At 42.5% G+C, this 16,868-nt stretch overlaps 2 protein-coding genes across 2 annotated transcripts; both read left to right on the top strand.

The window, feature by feature from the left end:
- The first annotated feature begins 901 nt into the window (after positions 1–901).
- Positions 902–1,990, top strand: LOC140244888 (melatonin receptor type 1B-B-like). Its single transcript, XM_072324497.1, has one exon. It carries the CDS (start codon positions 902–904, stop codon positions 1,988–1,990), a length of 1,089 nt encoding a protein of 362 aa, XP_072180598.1.
- A 12,238-nt stretch (positions 1,991–14,228) lies between these two features.
- Positions 14,229–15,664, top strand: LOC140244887 (rhodopsin, GQ-coupled-like). The gene is made up of 2 exons (XM_072324496.1): positions 14,229–14,800; positions 15,205–15,664. The coding sequence occupies exons 1-2, from the start codon at positions 14,229–14,231 to the stop codon at positions 15,662–15,664; spliced, it is 1,032 nt and encodes a 343-aa protein (XP_072180597.1).
- Positions 15,665–16,868: the final 1,204 nt, after the last annotated feature.

Raw genomic sequence — 16,868 nt, 5'->3', positions numbered from 1 at the left:
GAGTCGTCATTCCGAACGTAGGTTAATCTGAAAGCGAAATAATGTTGGCAATTCCGAAGCTTCGGTAGTATGCACGTCTATATTTTCGAATTAACAAACCTTATTTCATATTCGGACGAACGGACCTTATTCAATTTTGCAGTTACGAACCTTCGGAATGACAAACCTTATTTCATTTTCTCTTTAACGAACCTTCGGAACAACAAACCTTATTTCATTTTCGGAATTACGAACTATTGGAATAACAAACCTTTGGAATAACGCCACAAATGTTTGGATTAACGAACCCTTTTTTTATTTTCGGATTGATAATCCCCTCGGTTTAGGGAATTAGTGTGTTCCGGACTAACGAATTTTTGAAATAACGATTCCTATTTCAATTTCGGATTAACAAATCTTGGAATAACGAACGTCACAAAAAACTCATTGCAACTTATTGCAAAACACATTAGATGTAACGCAACACGACTAAATAATCAATATGTATCCCCTCGTGGGATATTGACTCTTCACCCTTACGTACACATACAAACACACCTCACTATAAACGTTTAATCTCCTATTGACTTCAGGTGAAATAATATCTGAGAGGTCCCTTCTGCAGAAACCGACACAATTTTCTTGTACTTCTTGTATGGAACGTTTTCTTTGTTACTCCTGTGCCATCAAATGGAATGAGCCTTCTAGGCCAAGGAGATCCTAAATCAGCAAACAACAACAACAACAACAACAACAACAACAACAACAACAACAACAACAGCAACAACAATAAAGTAGCACCGACAAAAGTTTTCAAACAATGACGTTAAACATTTTGTAATTTAGATATTGTAATAAAAAGAATGCACTTAATAATTGCGCCTGCGTGGTTTCCTTTCAGGACTACTTCCCATGAGACAGGATGGCGAGTCGAGGAAGCTACCAAGACAGAAATGAAACTTTGGCTGAACCCAATTCCAGTCTCGCTCCTGGAGATATATGTTTAGCCATAGGATTTAGCACTGTGTTCGTTGTTGGGGTGACGGGGAATGTCGTGCTGTTGCTCGCGAGCGCACTGTCGAGGAAACTCCAAACGAAAACCTCCTGCCTCATCGTGAATCTTTGCGTCAGTGACCTGTTGGTATCAGCCGCTCAGCCTTTTCAGATCGTCCCGATATTGGACAGACCACTACCCGAGGTACTGTGCCAGCTGATAGCCGCACTTGATATCCTATCTGTTGGGAGTAGTGTCATTACCATGATGCTTATTGCTATAAATCGCTGTGTGCTCATCATCAAACCTAAGCACACATACAACCGCATCTTCTCTTCGAGAAATCTGGTCGTCATGGTGACAATGTCTTGGCTGTATCCCATCATAGTTTTGGTGGTTCCTTATCTTACTGGTCATGGTCGTCTCGGATACAATGCCCTCACACGAGTCTGCATCTGTGACTTCACTCACAAGAATGGAAATACTTTTGTCTACCTTGTGGTTGGCTCGTCGTCAATTCCCTTCGGTGTGACGTTCTTCAGCTACTGGCTGATCTATAGGCACGTGAAAAGGAGCGCTCTCAAGTCCAGGTCGTGCTCAATGCCGACCGAGAAAAGTTGTCGCAGGCATACCGAGTTGGTAATCACCAAGAATCTCCTGTGCGTGATATGCTGCTTCGTCCTGTGCGTAACTCCCTTCATTGGTGTATTTCTGGCTATCCCATTCCTGAAAGGACCCGCTCTGCGCCGCGTTCTCAGCGTGATGCCCTACGTGGGTCTCCCCCTCGTACTCGACAGCTGTCTTAATCCGTTCATCTACGGCTGGAAGCATCCGCACCTCAGGGTCACCATAGCCTGTGTACTGCAACAGCGCTGGCGCGATATCCCGGAGCCCTCGCGACTGCTGGCACGGATCCTCGCGTATAACACTGGTGGCAGGGAGACACCGCAAGGTATCAGTGTTGAAAAGGACTGCGAGTCACAGAACAAAGATCTTACCATAGACACCGATATGTGACGTCTGTGTGTCTGCTTCTCACCCTTTTCAATATATGGCATTACTGTTGTACCATTATAAGCTCATGAAACTAATAATCATCATGGAAAGTACGTCAGCTATTTTGATTACAAAGATGAGTATAGGAATTAAAGAACTACGATATTAATTTCTAGAGTGTAGGGGCAAAACTGCATATAGGAATTAGGCGTTATATACATGTCGCTTTGGTGGTGTTTGAGGCGGTACAGTGTTGTCCAAGACTACAGCTGTGGAATTCTCACTGCTTTTGAACTTACTTGGTTTATGCTACATGTAGTTATCACGATTACAGTCTATGAGATGTCTGCGTGATATTATGTTCCATAAAAATGAAGTGCTGAGGGATTTCAATCTTTGTGGAAGTAAAATTGTTTCATGCCAATTATGTGAAACTTGATAATTTTTCACGTTAATGAGATCATATGTTTGGTTGCTCATAATTAGTTTAACTTTCTGGTAAAAGTGAAGTGTATGCATATTAACTATTATGTGTGTGTTTGTTTCTGATGTTAATCACGAATACGAGAAGTTAAGTCACACCGGGTATAACTATTTTGAATCTGTAACCCTGGTGAAGGCAAGCAGTATGTAACCTCAGTAGTTGCTAATGCCCCTAAGCCCCCAGTGACATATAAGCACGGATCCTCACGGATCTATTCGGGATCCGGGGAGATCCGGGGAGATCCGGGATAGTTTCGACCTCGATGGAGTGTCGACGAGCGTTGATATGACTGTACACACGGTATCAACACGGCAGCTACACGGATAAAGCCGGAAGAGCGCGGTATCTACACGTAGAAACACGGCATCTACACGGATTAACACGGCAGCTACATAGCAGCCACAGAGACCATCCCGGATTGCTCTGTCAACACAGGCAATCCCCGGATGACGCCGGATGTTTTTGACCTCCAAAAATTGCCGTGTTGGCCTCCCGGATATCAACGGATCTACACGAACATACATGGATGTCCAAGGATGTCCAAGGCGTCAACAATGAGATCTCCAAGATCACCCCGGTTGAGATCCGGGGTGATCCGGGATGTCTATGTGACTGGGGCTTACACAAATTTATGGCGTAATATGTTCCTGGCCACAAGTAGGCCCAGACTACACAGAAATGCATGTCGATTGTTGGTGTTTTGCACGTGTGTCACGAAGGTGTTCCGAAATTATGCCATAGACATTTCGCGTTTCTTTGTCAAGACGCTCTATGAAAATCGGGGAAAGATGTTCTCGATACACCCGTGTCAACGTATAGCAATGAAAATAGTTGCGCTGCGTCATGTACGCTGCCCCGAATTTGACACAAGATGACAATACGAATATGGAATTGTCAATTTCGTGCGAAGTTGGTCCGAACTTGGTCAAAATCCTATCAAGTAGCAAGTACAGAAGGTCACAGAATGGCTCCAGCACCACACACGAAGGCGATACATGAAAATGTAAATCTTTATATTCTATGATTAAATTTTACTTGAAGGACACACGAAGGAAACGCAGTAGCTACAAGGAACGAAGCTACACGAATCTCCACCGGCGGTCGTACGATGTCTTAAAATGCCCTCGAGAATGATCCGATGCTTCCTCGATCAGAGCCGAATTTAAACATCATGTGTCCATCTTAAATGTGTAAAATTCGGAACTGTATGACAGGTGCTTAAAAGCTTAACTTTTGAGCAGCAAATATTCTGCTCTTTATTTGCTCCTTTTTTTCGGAGTATAGGGGGATGGACTCCGGAAAAAAAAAGAGCAGAATATTACGAATGGAAAGTCGTATTATGTTTAAATGATTTATGTAGTTGCTGGAACGGTAGTCAGTGATCTTAAACACTAATTCAAACTGCTTTCCAGTGGAAAGTAGGTCTGAACAATCGAACCACACAGAAAGATTTGAATCTTATTTAAAAAGTTTACCCGAAGGACACGTGAAGGAAACACAATAGCTATATACATGAAGATTTTGCCGCCACTCAAGAAGTTGATGCTGGAGACTAAGAACCTCCACAGGTGGTCATATGATGGTTTAAGATGCCCTCACGAATAGTGCGATGTATGCGATCAAAGCTGAATGTGAACATGTCTTTTATCATGTTTATCATGTGTCCAACTTTACTCCATTTAGGGATAAGTCTGACACCTGCACTCCAGTGGTGCTAACAAATTTTATATTTCGTATTGTGCGTGTTTCATGTGAGGGAATGAGTCAATATGCTTCAAAGGTGAGCTTGCAAGGACTACCATGTGTTAGGGGCATACACGCAACGAGGAAAATTAAGAATCGGTAAATGAGTTGCAATTACTTAGGGCAACTCAATCCTGTAAATATTGTGTGCCTCAGGCAGTGGGGAGTAACCACATGCATGATAAACTTTCCTGAAAAAGAATGGATCTATCATGTAGACTAGAAACTTGATAAAATCATATGCCACGTAAGCGTCGTGATGGAAAGATAGTAGAATATAATGCACTGTGTCCTTAAGCAGGGCTCCACACTAACTTTTATTTTTGGTGGCCCAAAGGCAAACATCCGACCTTTTTTGGTGGCCCGATTAGGCCACCAAATTCTTCATTTCTGAAATTTTGGTGGCCCGACGTGCGTTTTTGGTTAGTGTCGAGCCCTGCCTTAGGGGAAAAATAGACTAAGTCATGGATTTATAAATACACAAAATGTTGTCTGTCAGTTACAGTTGCATGATTTTACTTTAAGATTCATTTCTGTCACTGAAAATGCGGTAATTGAACTTGAATAAAAGTACACGTACATGTGCAGAAAGCTTGGCTGGTTACAGAATCATTCCCTTGTGAGAATGTGAAATCACGTAAATATGCCTGTGGGATAATGACACGGTACAATGTCGTATAATGTACTCATCTTTGAATAAACCAAAGTAGACACAAACCTCACGCTTCACACACACACACACAGACACACACACACATACATGTACAGAAACACAAAAACACAAACTATGGATAAAAGGCGATTCTTCTCAGAGCTGGGATCAGGAGGAGAGCTAAAATATAAATGAATGTCAATTTGTCATGTTGGGATAAGAAATACCAGAACCTGTTTCAATGAACTTTCTTATTCATCAACATTGCTTGTATTCTGAAGATCATGACAGTCCCAATATAATCCTTACTGCCCTATTATCCTGGTTAATTGAGACACATTATTTACCACCAGTGCTTGTGTACATCTCCAGGCGGTACATCTAGTTTCCCTCGATGTCTTCAGAATTATTTTTCTTTTTTTCTGGGTAACATCGAGTGGAGCAGTTTATTTACCACTTCCGGGTTTAATCAGCTGACTAGCAAAAGTTTAAAAAAAATGGAGGAGAGGACTCAACAGGTATTTTCTTGTGCCACTTCCGGCTTTGATCAGCTGAAATGCACAATACAGTGGGCTGTAAGGATGGTTTCTTCGAAGGAAAAGAAAAACAATTATAAAGGGGGGGGGGGCCTTTCACTTCTTTTTAATTTTTTTTTTTTTTTATTAAAGGGGGAACTTGCCTGGATCCGTCACTGCGGGTATGGTCGGGGGGATGTCGGGAATAAGCCAATCTTACTTTCAAATTCGTCTTTCGTCGTTCATTTTCAAATAAAGTCCATTCAATTTAGTCATTTGGCATGCATTTTCGTCATTTGCAGTTCAAATTCGTCAGTCTCACTCGCAGCACTCAAAACAGCAGGATCGATTTAGTCTTTTGTCAATCATTTTCGTTAGATTTTCATTCGTATTCGTTTCATATCTCTATCCGGTGTGATTTCCCAGTCATTCATGTATTTTTTTTTGTCTGTAACCGTACACATTTCACATTCAGGAGTTAACATACACACAAGTGTCCCCCCCCCCCCCCACACACACACAGAACCACAGATATAGACACATACACAAGCAATCTAGTCCATGGGCCAGGCCAGATATTGGTACCGCCTGAGGTGGCAAAACCTTTTTGGTGTCAATTTGTTTGTCGGGCATAGATGTGCTTATCAAGCTATGATAGCATTTCCAAATGAGTAGCTTAGTCATAGTCGATTGATTTTTAACCAATTTGGTCTCGTTGTTAAATCCCTATACTTCTGAATCGAGACCAACCGCTATACAAAGAAGAGCACTGTCTTCTGTATGTTCACAGGTGTTCTGTTGTAAACATGGTGCGTTTAGTCTTCATTCAAGGCAGCGAAGGGAATATCCAAAGGTTATGATGTCCACAGCGCTTAGTCTTTATTCAAGACGGCGAGGGGAATAACCAAAGCTTATGATACAGTGTATATCCCTTTATCTAAAAACAACAACAGCAAAAAAGCAATTCCTCGTGACTTTTACCGTCTTTTTCAATTATTTATCATTTTCCGGTGAAAACGCTACGGTGAAAACGCCAGTACCACGCCAATGTCGCTTTATTTCCCATCCAACAATGAAAGATAATGCAAAAACAATGTACCGGTACACTACAATACATTATGATAAATAATATTGTAACCGAACAGAGTTATTTTTGTTTAAAACTGATGTATTTGTTGAGAGGGTAGTATAAAAACAGTATAGATAATCCTTTTTATTAGGAACTTTAGAGACGATAACGGTACATTGTTCTAGAAAAAGACTAAGCGCACCTCGTGACAGCTGTGGACATCATAACCCTTTGGATATTCCCTTCGCTGCCTTGAATAAAGACTAAGCGCACCGCGTTTACAACAGAACACCTGTGGACATACAGAAGACAGGCTCTTCTTTGTATGGCGGTTAGTTTCGATTCAGAAGTATAGGGATATAAAAACGAGACCAACTTGGTTAAAAATTCATTTATTATGACTTAGCTACTCATTTGGAAATGTTATCATAGCTTGATAAGCATATCTATGCCCAACAAACAAAATGACACCAAAAAGGTATTGCCACCTCAGGTGGTACCAATAACCCATTTTTCGGGTCTTGGCCCATGGACTAATCCGAGTACACACTGATACAAACAGACGTACCGTCTCGCATACAAAAACACTAACAAACGATTTCTAGACAAACATGATTAGAGACAAAATATTAAATGTAGAATTGTAGCTTGTTTAATGTCAAAGAATGGATAACATAATTAAGTTTACTTACGAGAGAAAGTAAAAATATGGGGCTGAAAGTTGGTTCACCCTCAAAATGAAGAATCGACAACATCTGGCTAATTTGAATGAAAAATTCATGAAATCAAGTGAAAAAAAAAAACAAATTTGAGCTTCACATTCTGCGATCCATCAGCGGGAGGGATGAATATGAATGACAATTGACGATTCGGAATGCTATGTCGTCGAAAATATTTGACGAAAAACGAATTACAATGACAATTGACGAAATTGAAGTTAGGATTTGCGTTCCAAAATGCGAAAATGGATGGGAAAACCTATATTTTTTTCCTGTAATCATTCACATTTTACATTCAGGAGTTAACACACACAATAAGCCCCCCCCCCCGCCCTCAATCACAGAACCACAGACACAGACACACATACAAGCAATCCGAGTACACACTGATACAAACAGAAGTACCGTCTCGCATACGAAAACACTGACAAACGATTTCTAGGCAAACATGATTAGAGACGAAATTTTAAGTGTAGATTAGAGACAAAATGTTATGTGTAGAATCGTAGCCTGTTTAATGTCAAAATTTGACGAAAAATGAATTTCAATGACAATCGACTAAATTGAAGTTAGGATTTGCGTTCCACGCGCTTCTCGGGACGAAATTGAACAATAAATCTTTGAAATTGAATGACAAAAGTGCGAAAATAAATGGGAAAACCTATATTTTTTCTGAAATCGTTCACATTTTACGTTCAGGAGTTAACATACCCCCCCCCCCACACACACACACAGAACCACAGATACAGACACACACACAAGCAATCCGAGTACACACTGATACAAACAGAAGTACCGTCTCGCATACGAAAACACTGACAAACGATTTCTAGTCAAACATGATTAGAGACAAAATTTTAAGTGTAGAATTGTAGCTTGTTTAATGTCACAGAATGGATAACATAATTAAGTTTGCTTACGAGAGAAAGTAAAAATATGTGGGATTAAAGTTGGTTCATCCTCAAAATAAAGAATCGACAACATCTGGCTAATTTGAATGAAAAATTCATGAAATTAAGTGAAAAAAAACCACGAATTTGATCTTCACTTTCTGCGATCCGTCAGCGGGAGGGATGAATATGAATGACAATTGACGATTCGGAATGCTATGTCGTCGAAAATGCTTGACGAGAAACGAATTACAATGACAATTGACGAAATTGAGGTTAGGATTTGCGTTCCACGTGCTTCTCGGGGAGGAAATTGAATAATAAATCTTAGAACTTGGAATGACAACAGTGCGAAAATGGATGGGAAAACCTATATTTTGCACTGTGGCCTAAAGGAAAAGACTCCTCGCTTTCAAACGGAGGGAACTAATTTGCATATTGTTCTTTACACGGCAAACGGCTGATAATAATCGTCCGGACTTCGTCTTTAATGAAGGGACACTTGCAGTGGTCTGAAGACGGTTACTATTTCATAGCACATTTTGTTCTTTTGACATGTGAACATAGCGTCCGGAAAATTGCTCCTACGTGGTAGTCATTTTAGTGCTGTGCGAGACAATGATGGCCGATCTAGCTGGCGACCAAGACAGTAATGAGACTTTGGGTAAATCTAATTCCATTCTCGCTCCTGCAGATATTTTTTTAGTTGTAGGATATAGCACTGTGTTCGTTGTTGGGGTAACGGGGAATGTCGTGCTGTTGCTGGCGAACGCACTGTCGAGGAAACTCCGGTCGAAAACCTCCTGCCTCATCGTGAATCTTTGCGTCAGTGACCTATTGGTATCCGCCGCTCAGCCTTTTCAGATCGTCCCGATATTGGACAGACCATTATCCGAGGTACAGTGCCAACTGATAGCCGCTCTTGATATCCTATCTGTTGCGAGTAGTGTCATTACCTTGATGCTTATTGCTATAAATCGCTGTGTGCTCATCATCAAACCTAGGCATACATACGATCGCGTCTTCTCGTCGAGAAATCTGGTCGTCATGGTGACAATGTCTTGGTTGTTTCCCGCTGTAGGTTTAGTCCTTCCTCAGCTTACTGGCCACGGTCGTCTGGGATACCACGCACTCACACGACTTTGCATCTGTGACTTCAATCACAAGAATGCAAACACCTTCGTGTACCTTGTGAATTTCTTATCGACATTTTCCTTCAGTGTGACGTTCTTCAGCTTCTATCTACTCTTTAGGCACGTGAAAAGGAGCGCTCTCAAGACCAGGCCACGCTCTATAATGCCTGCCGAGAAAAATTGTCGCAGGCATACCGAGTTGGTAATTACCAAGAATCTCCTGTGCGTGGTATGCTGCTTCGTCCTGTGCATATCTTCCTTCGCGGGTGTCTTTATCGTTATCCCATTCCTGCAAGGACCCGCTCTGCACCGAGTTCTCAGCGTGATGCCATACGTGTCTCTCCCACTCGTATTCGACAGTTGCCTTAATCCGTTCATCTATGGCTGGAAGCACCCACACCTCAGGGTCGTCATAGCCTGTGTGCTGCGACGGCGCTGGCGTGATATCCCGGAACCTTCGCGACTGCTGGCACGGATCCTCGCCTCCAACACTGGTGACAGGCAGACACCACAAGTTTTCAGTGTCGCAAAGAGCTGTGAGACACAAAGCAAAAATCTGACCATTGACACGAACAATATGTGACTTATGTGTGTGTGCTTTCCATCATTTTAAACCGTATGCCATAACTTTTGCCTCTTTTTATCATCGTAAGCTCACAAATTTATATCATCGGGTAAATATGTGAGCTATTTCGATACAAAGATAAGATGAAAAGATGAAAAAAAAAACTGCGCCCAATATTAATATTTAGAGTATAGTGCAAAACTGTAGCAATGAGCCTGAAGCTGTCGCTTTTGGTGCCGTTGGAGAAAGGAAAACCCCAATGTTTTACAGTCTATTTTCATAGCTTTTGAACTTTCTTGGCGTGTGCTAATCATCACAATTAAATATAGTCTGTGATAAATGTACGTGACGTTCTGTTCCATGAAAATGAAGCGTTGAGGAATTTCCAGTGCTTTAAAAAGTGAAATTGTGCCGTGGCAAGTTCTGTCAGAATTGGCAAATTGACTCGTTATGAGATTATACGGTTGATTACGAGAAGTTTGTTAACATTTCCAGAATTCATATTATGACGTTTTGAATTTGTAACCGTGCTGTAGACAAGCAGTACGAAACATAGTTGCAAAACAAAGTAATGATGTATCACGATTCTTTCTTTAATCCATATCCCTGGCCACAATTAGTACACAGAGATCACGAGTGTTGTTATTTCGTATATGCGTCACAATATTTAATGAGTTTCTTTTTTCGTAGACATTTCGCATTTCTGAGTCAAGACTGGCTAGGAATATTGGAGGGTAGAAATGATCTCGATGCGACCGCGTGTAAACGCGTAGCAATAAAAGAAGTTGCGCTGAGCTATACTGTCCCGAAGTTGACACAACGTTTCGTAGGAAGTTGGCCCCGAACTTATAGTTAAAAGCCAACCAACAGCCGAAACAATTACGATACCCACTGAGTGTCACACAATGACACGAGAACAACACATGAAGATGTGAATCGTTATTAATTTACTCCTAAGAACATATGAGAGAAACACGAACTTGCTCCTGGAGCCTGAAAAACTATACCGGTGGCCATACTATGGCTTTTAAAAGAGACCCTCACGAATGACTCTATCTTTAGACCATCAGAGCCGATTTGTTCATTTTAATCGTGTGTCCGATCTACATAATCCTTGTTTAATATCAGGAGAGTGTGACACCTGTATTATATTGGTGCACACAGTTTTACCTGTCTTCTTGCATTCACGTCTGTGTGTTTCATGTACATTGTTCGTAGGGCGAAAGTTAATGCGTTTCCATGCATGCATCCTTTCCTTTGAGGAACTGTTTTGTCAAAAGAAACACTACACCTTGTACTTGAGATTGGAGGAAATATTAACCACTTGGGTCGGTTGGCTTAACATTATCTAATTTTGGCAAGTTACTTCCATTTTAAAGCTATGAATCTCTTCTCTCAGAGTCTTAACTACACTACGAAGTGCCAAATGCCTGTTAGTGTTGATGTGCAAAGTCAAATACGCTAGATAAGCATTCCACTGCACGCAAAGTTGCTATACAGGACGACAGTACTTTAAATTTGATATTACCGAGATGTATTACAGAAGTAGTTTTGTATATTAATACCCCACCGTGTGATGTGACAGATCAGCAGAAACACTTGTAGATTCCACTCTGTTCAAGCATCTACTTGTGCCGTGATCTCCACTATAAAACAAAGCTGATCGATTTCATATCACGTTTGTTTTGAAAGAATGTTCCGGTCGTTTTCTCTGAAGAAGGTGGAACCGAACATGCTCTTGATCAAGGAGTTTTTAAGCCAGTTTTTACAGGAAAAGGATGTGCCATGAAATGAAACTATAATTAGGGGGAGAAACTTGGATGCAGGACAATGGCTTGAAAGTGCTAATCTCATTACTGTTCTTTTTTTCTTTTTTTCTTTTTTGCTTTGACATTCAAAACACAGCGGGCAAACACAAACATGAATCGTTCGAAACGAGGTGGCAATGAAATTGACATGTGTAGCTGATTCCTACTCTGTACATTGAAATTTGAGAATTGAACAAGAGCACTGGGTAAGTGCACACACAGCACACACACACACACACAAACACACACACACACACACACACACAAGCACACAAAATGTAGACAAAGAGGACAAAGGTTATTCTGATGACATCTGGATGTCATGAATATGTATCTTATGTAAATTGAGTGCAACATGTTCAGCCCATGCACAGAGGCAGAAAGTTTCGCGCGGCTTTTCGGAAAGACATGGCGCTTGAGGGGAGGAATAAAGTTCTGTTGCTTTTAGTGTAAGAAAGTCTGTTGTTGATCTGTTTGCTGTTACTATGTGTGACGTCTTGTTGAGTTCCCACTATCTTTCACTCCCCTCCATAACACTGGAATAGAAACGGAAAGTCGAGACATGGATGAATGTTGACCACTGTTTTCTTGCGGTCAGATATATTTTTCTTGACACATGTTTCTAAGAACTTCCTCATTGCTCGATGCTTTTTTTCATCTTGAAGATCAAATGATCCCATTTTATTCTCGACTTCTATACAACTTATTACTCAAGACAAAATTAGGCGAGACGCACTGTTTGCTGTCAGTGCGAGTGTGCTTCTCCTGACACAGAGTGGCAAAAGAGATTCACTCTGTATGGATTCCCTCAGCTTTTCTTTACGATTAACTGGATTGGAAAGTGCATGCGGAGTGGTATGTTTCGTATTTTTCTATAGGTCTCCACCCGCGTTTTCATTTTTGTTTTCTTTGAATATGTGTGTGTGTGTGTGCGCGTGTGTTTTACTCTGAAGAGGCTAAAATAGTACAATTTCTTTTGATAATGACAACATTTACCCGTGAAAATCACGTGGACGACAATTTCGTGACTCGCCCGACAGCTGTCCGAGTTCACTCTTCCCCTCTGACTGCATGACTGGTTATCGTTCACCCTTAAGAGATGAATAGACAATTATTATGGTCTTTATTGTTCAGATGTTGAGGAACTTTCAGTATCACCAATCTGCATGTCGGTGAAAGGTTATGTCGGGGTCCCCCTCCTCTGGAGAGGGAAGGGAATTCTGTTTACGCAACTCTGTCGAGTCACGAACCTGTTCCCCGTGATTTTCACAAGAGAGTCCAGTCAAACAGATTTAATTACGTTTTGTTATATTATATATTGCACTACCTAGCTGAATCAAAATCTATATATAGATCAATAATACCAGACTCTTTTTTTAAATTCCGTAACATTGCACTGGAGTCTATTATTTATGTGTGAGATCTTCTTTAGAGTGTCAATTTGTCTTGGGCAATGTCTAAAAGCATCCGAGTTCGATCATACTGATGTTGTTTGTTTTAAGAGGACATGTTATTAATCACATGATATATGCTTGAAGGTCTGATTTGATTCCTCAAACTGAAACCAAAGTCAAGATAATACGATATTAGACGTAAATACACACTAACAAAATTTGGTTACAGTTCATTATTTCGAAGGTACACGATTCTGGAGGTTCGTTAATAGGAAAATGAAGTTAAGTTCGTTATTCCTATGATTCATTAATCCTAAAGGGAAAGAGATTCGTCATTCCGAACGTAGGTTAATTTGAAAACGAAATAAAGTTGGTAATTCCGAAGCTTCGGTGGTACGCACGTCTATTATTTTCGAATTACAGACCTTATTCAATTTTTGCAGTTACGAACCTTCGGAATGACAAACCTTATTTCATTTTCGCATCAACGAACCTTCGGAACAACAACCTTTATTTCATTTTCGCATTAACGAACCTTCAAAACAACAAACCTTATTTCATTTTCGGAATTAAGAACTTTCGGAACACAAATGTTCGGATTAACGAACCCTTTTTAATTTTCGGATTGATGATCCCCTCGGTTTAGGGAATTAGTGTGTTCCGGAATAACGAGTCCTATTTCATTTTCGGATTAGCAAACCTTCGGAATAGCGAACGTCACCCAAAACGTATGCAACTTATTGCAAAACACATTAGATGTAACTCAACACGACTAAATAATCAATACGTATAATATTGTATAGGAAAAGAGATGAATGAGAATAGAGAAAGGGTAAGCTGAGAAAAGAATCAGGGCCCGGGGAACAGGGGGCGTCCCTCCATTCCTAACGGCCCTCCCCCTACCCCTGGTGGGATTTGACTCTTCACCCTTGCCTACACATACAAACACACCTCACTATAAACGTTTAATCTCCTATTGACTTCAGGTGAAATGATATCTGAGAGGTCCCTTCTGCAGAAACCGACACAATTTTCTTGTACTTCTTGTATGGAACGTTTTCTTTGTTACTCCTGTGCCATCAAATGGAATGAGCCTTCTAGGCCAAGGAGATCCTAAATCAGCCAACAACAACAACAACAACAGCAGCAACAACAATAAAGTAGCACCGACAAAAGTTTTCAAACAATCACGTTAAACATTTTGTAATTTAGACATTGTAACGAACAGGATGCACTTAATATTGCCCCTGCGTGGTTTCCTTTCAGGACTGCTTCCCATGAGACAAGATGGCGAGTCGAGGATGCTACCAAGACAGAAATGAAACTTTGGCTGAACCCAGTTCCAGTCTCGCTCCTGGAGATATATGTTTAGCCGTAGGATTTAGCACTGTGTTCGTTGTTGGGGTGACAGGGAATATCATGCTGCTGGTCGCGAGCACACTGTCGAGGAAACTCCAAACGAAAACCTCCTGTCTCGTTGTCAATCTTAGCGTCAGTGATCTGTTGGCTTCCGCAGTTCAGCCGTTTCAAGTCGTCCCAATGTTGGGTAGAAACAGGCGGGCACTATCCGAGGCGCTCTACCAACTGACAGCTGCAATTTCTATCATATCTATTGGGAGTAGCATCGTTACCATAATGCTGATTGCTGTCAATCGCTGTGTGCTCATCATCAAACCACGGCACACATACAACCGCGTCTTCTCGTCGAGAAATCTGGTGGTCATGGTGATCATGTCTTGGCTGTACCCCGCTGCAGTTTTAGTCGTTCCACAGCTAACTGGCCATGGTCGTCTGGGATACAGCGCCCTCACACGACTCTGTATCTGGGACTTTACTCAAAAGAATGCACATACTTTCGTGTACCTCGCGATTATTTGCGTGTTTTCACTCTCCTTTATTGTGAGGTTCTTCAGCTACTGGCTGATCTATTGACCGATTCTGTGACGCGCTATGTGTATTTTTGGCATGGGCGCAGCCATAGTGGGTGTATCAGCCGACCCCCCCCCCTCCGCACTCCCCCACCCCTCTCCCTACATTAGCACGCGCGCAGAATGAAAAACTGCTTTAGCCAATAGGCGTCTCGTACTGAGTGCGCGAATGCTTGCTAGTGCGCGAACCTTTGTTACAAGTGCGTGATAAACATGTTGCCCGGGGGTGGGGGAGAGCGGGGGGGGGGGGGGGTCGGCTGCTGATACACCCACTATGGCTGCGCCCTGTGCCGTAAAATGTCTGCTGCCCTCAACGAACCCGAATCGGTCAATAGGCACGTGAAAAGGAGCGCCCTCAAGTCCAAGTCACGGTCAATGACCACTGAGAAAAGGTGTCTCAAGCACACCGAGCTGGTAATCACCAAGAATCTCGTGTGCGTGGTATGCTGCTTCGTCCTGTGCACAACTCCTTTCATGGCTGTCTTTCTAGCTATCTTATTTCTGCAAGGACCCACTCTGCAGCGCGTTGTCAGCCTGACACCGTACGTGTCTCTCCCACTCGTTCTCGACAGTTGCCTCAATCCGTTCATCTACGGCTGGAAGCATCCTCACTTCAGGGTTGTCATGGCCTGTGTGTTGCGACGGCGCTGGCGTGATATCCCGGAGCCCTCCCGACTGCTGGCACGCATCCTCGACTACAACACTGGTGACAGACAGACATTGCAAGTTTTCAGTGCCGCAAAGGGCTGTGAGACACAAAGCGAAAGTGTGAACATTGAGACCAAAAATATATGACTTGTGTGTGTGTCTTTTTCGCTTCGATTTAGACTCGGACATTATGACATTGATGTCCAGAGTAGGCCCTATGTTGGCAAAACTGTAACTTTCTCGGCGCATGCAGTTTCAGACGCGATGCAATGTTGTTCAAGCTAACACGGAACGCTTCTAGGTTTTGAATGTTCTCGTGTGCGCTAGTATATGACGATTGCAATCTCCTAAGGCCGTGTCACACCTTTCCGGGCAAGCTACGCGGGCTTGTTGCGAGGAGGGATTTTCCAGCCCGCAGGAGAATTTTCCGTGGGCGGACAAGAATGTTTGCGAGTTTCGCACTTGTTTCTTACCTACTAGACGCGTGCTACTTAGCTACTACTTGCGTGTATTCCGTGTGACCTGCGTGAGAGCTTTGAAACCGATCCGTTTTCTGTTACGAGCAACTTACAGGTACTGAGAAGTACCTGCGTTGGAGTTATCTGCGAGTCTAGGTGCTGCCAGTAAGGTGTTCTGCGTGTACCTCTGCGAGCGAACCCCTACGAGTCACTCGGTATGAATTTTGAGCATACTCAAGGCCTTGTCATACCGTACCTGGGGAAGTTTTGCGGCTTGACGTGCGAAGAAACAAATTTGCTACCCGGACCTCTCCGCAGTTGGTCCGCACCTGACATTACCTAGCGCGTATCTCGCCTGTAGTTGCCCGGAGGTGCGCACGCAAGTCCGATTTAACCGCAGCAAAGTTTTGAGCATGACCAAAACTTTTTCCGGGTGAGTCGCGGGGTTGCCCGGAGAGGTCCACGCATAACGTCAGTAGGAGGACCTTAGCGGTAGCACCTCGCAGGCAACTCCCACTCAGGTACTTCGCAGTCCCCGTATGCAGCCAAGATAATGACATTGTGTGGACTTCTGCCATTCCTTCAGAGAAATTCCTTCAATGAGTTGTCAGCCCCCACGCGCCTGACACACAGGTCAAACAGTATACCCGCAAGTTGAATTTAAGTAGAACGCGTCCAGCAAGTAAGACACATGTACTGACTCGCCCAAATCCTTGTAAGCCCTCAGAAACTGTCCGTTATGCTGGAAAATCCCTACATGCAACAAGCCCGCGTAGCTTGCCCGGAAAGGTGTGACAGGGCCTAAACATGGTTGCGAGTAAAAAGATTTGCTTGCGCAACTCCGGGCGACTACGGGTGAGATACGTGCTAGGTACTGTCATGTGCGGGTCATC

The sequence above is a fragment of the Diadema setosum genome, chromosome 21 (genome assembly GCF_964275005.1).
Source record: "Diadema setosum chromosome 21, eeDiaSeto1, whole genome shotgun sequence".
Taxonomy (NCBI): Eukaryota; Metazoa; Echinodermata; class Echinoidea; order Diadematoida; family Diadematidae; genus Diadema; species Diadema setosum.
Note: the sequence above shows the minus strand (reverse complement) of the source record. Positions and strands in the feature narration are given on the sequence as shown.

What these genes read in the sequence shown, in the direction of transcription:
- LOC140244888 (XM_072324497.1), top strand. Translation starts at nt 902, where the DNA reads ATGGCGAGTCGAGGAAGCTACCAAGACAGAAATGAAACTTTGGCTGAA.
- LOC140244887 (XM_072324496.1), top strand. Translation starts at nt 14,229, where the DNA reads ATGGCGAGTCGAGGATGCTACCAAGACAGAAATGAAACTTTGGCTGAA. An exon ending in AAGAATGCACATACTTTCGT is followed by an intron (nt 14,801 to 15,204) that starts GTACCTCGCGAT and finishes ATCGGTCAATAG; the next exon opens with GCACGTGAAAAGGAGCGCCC.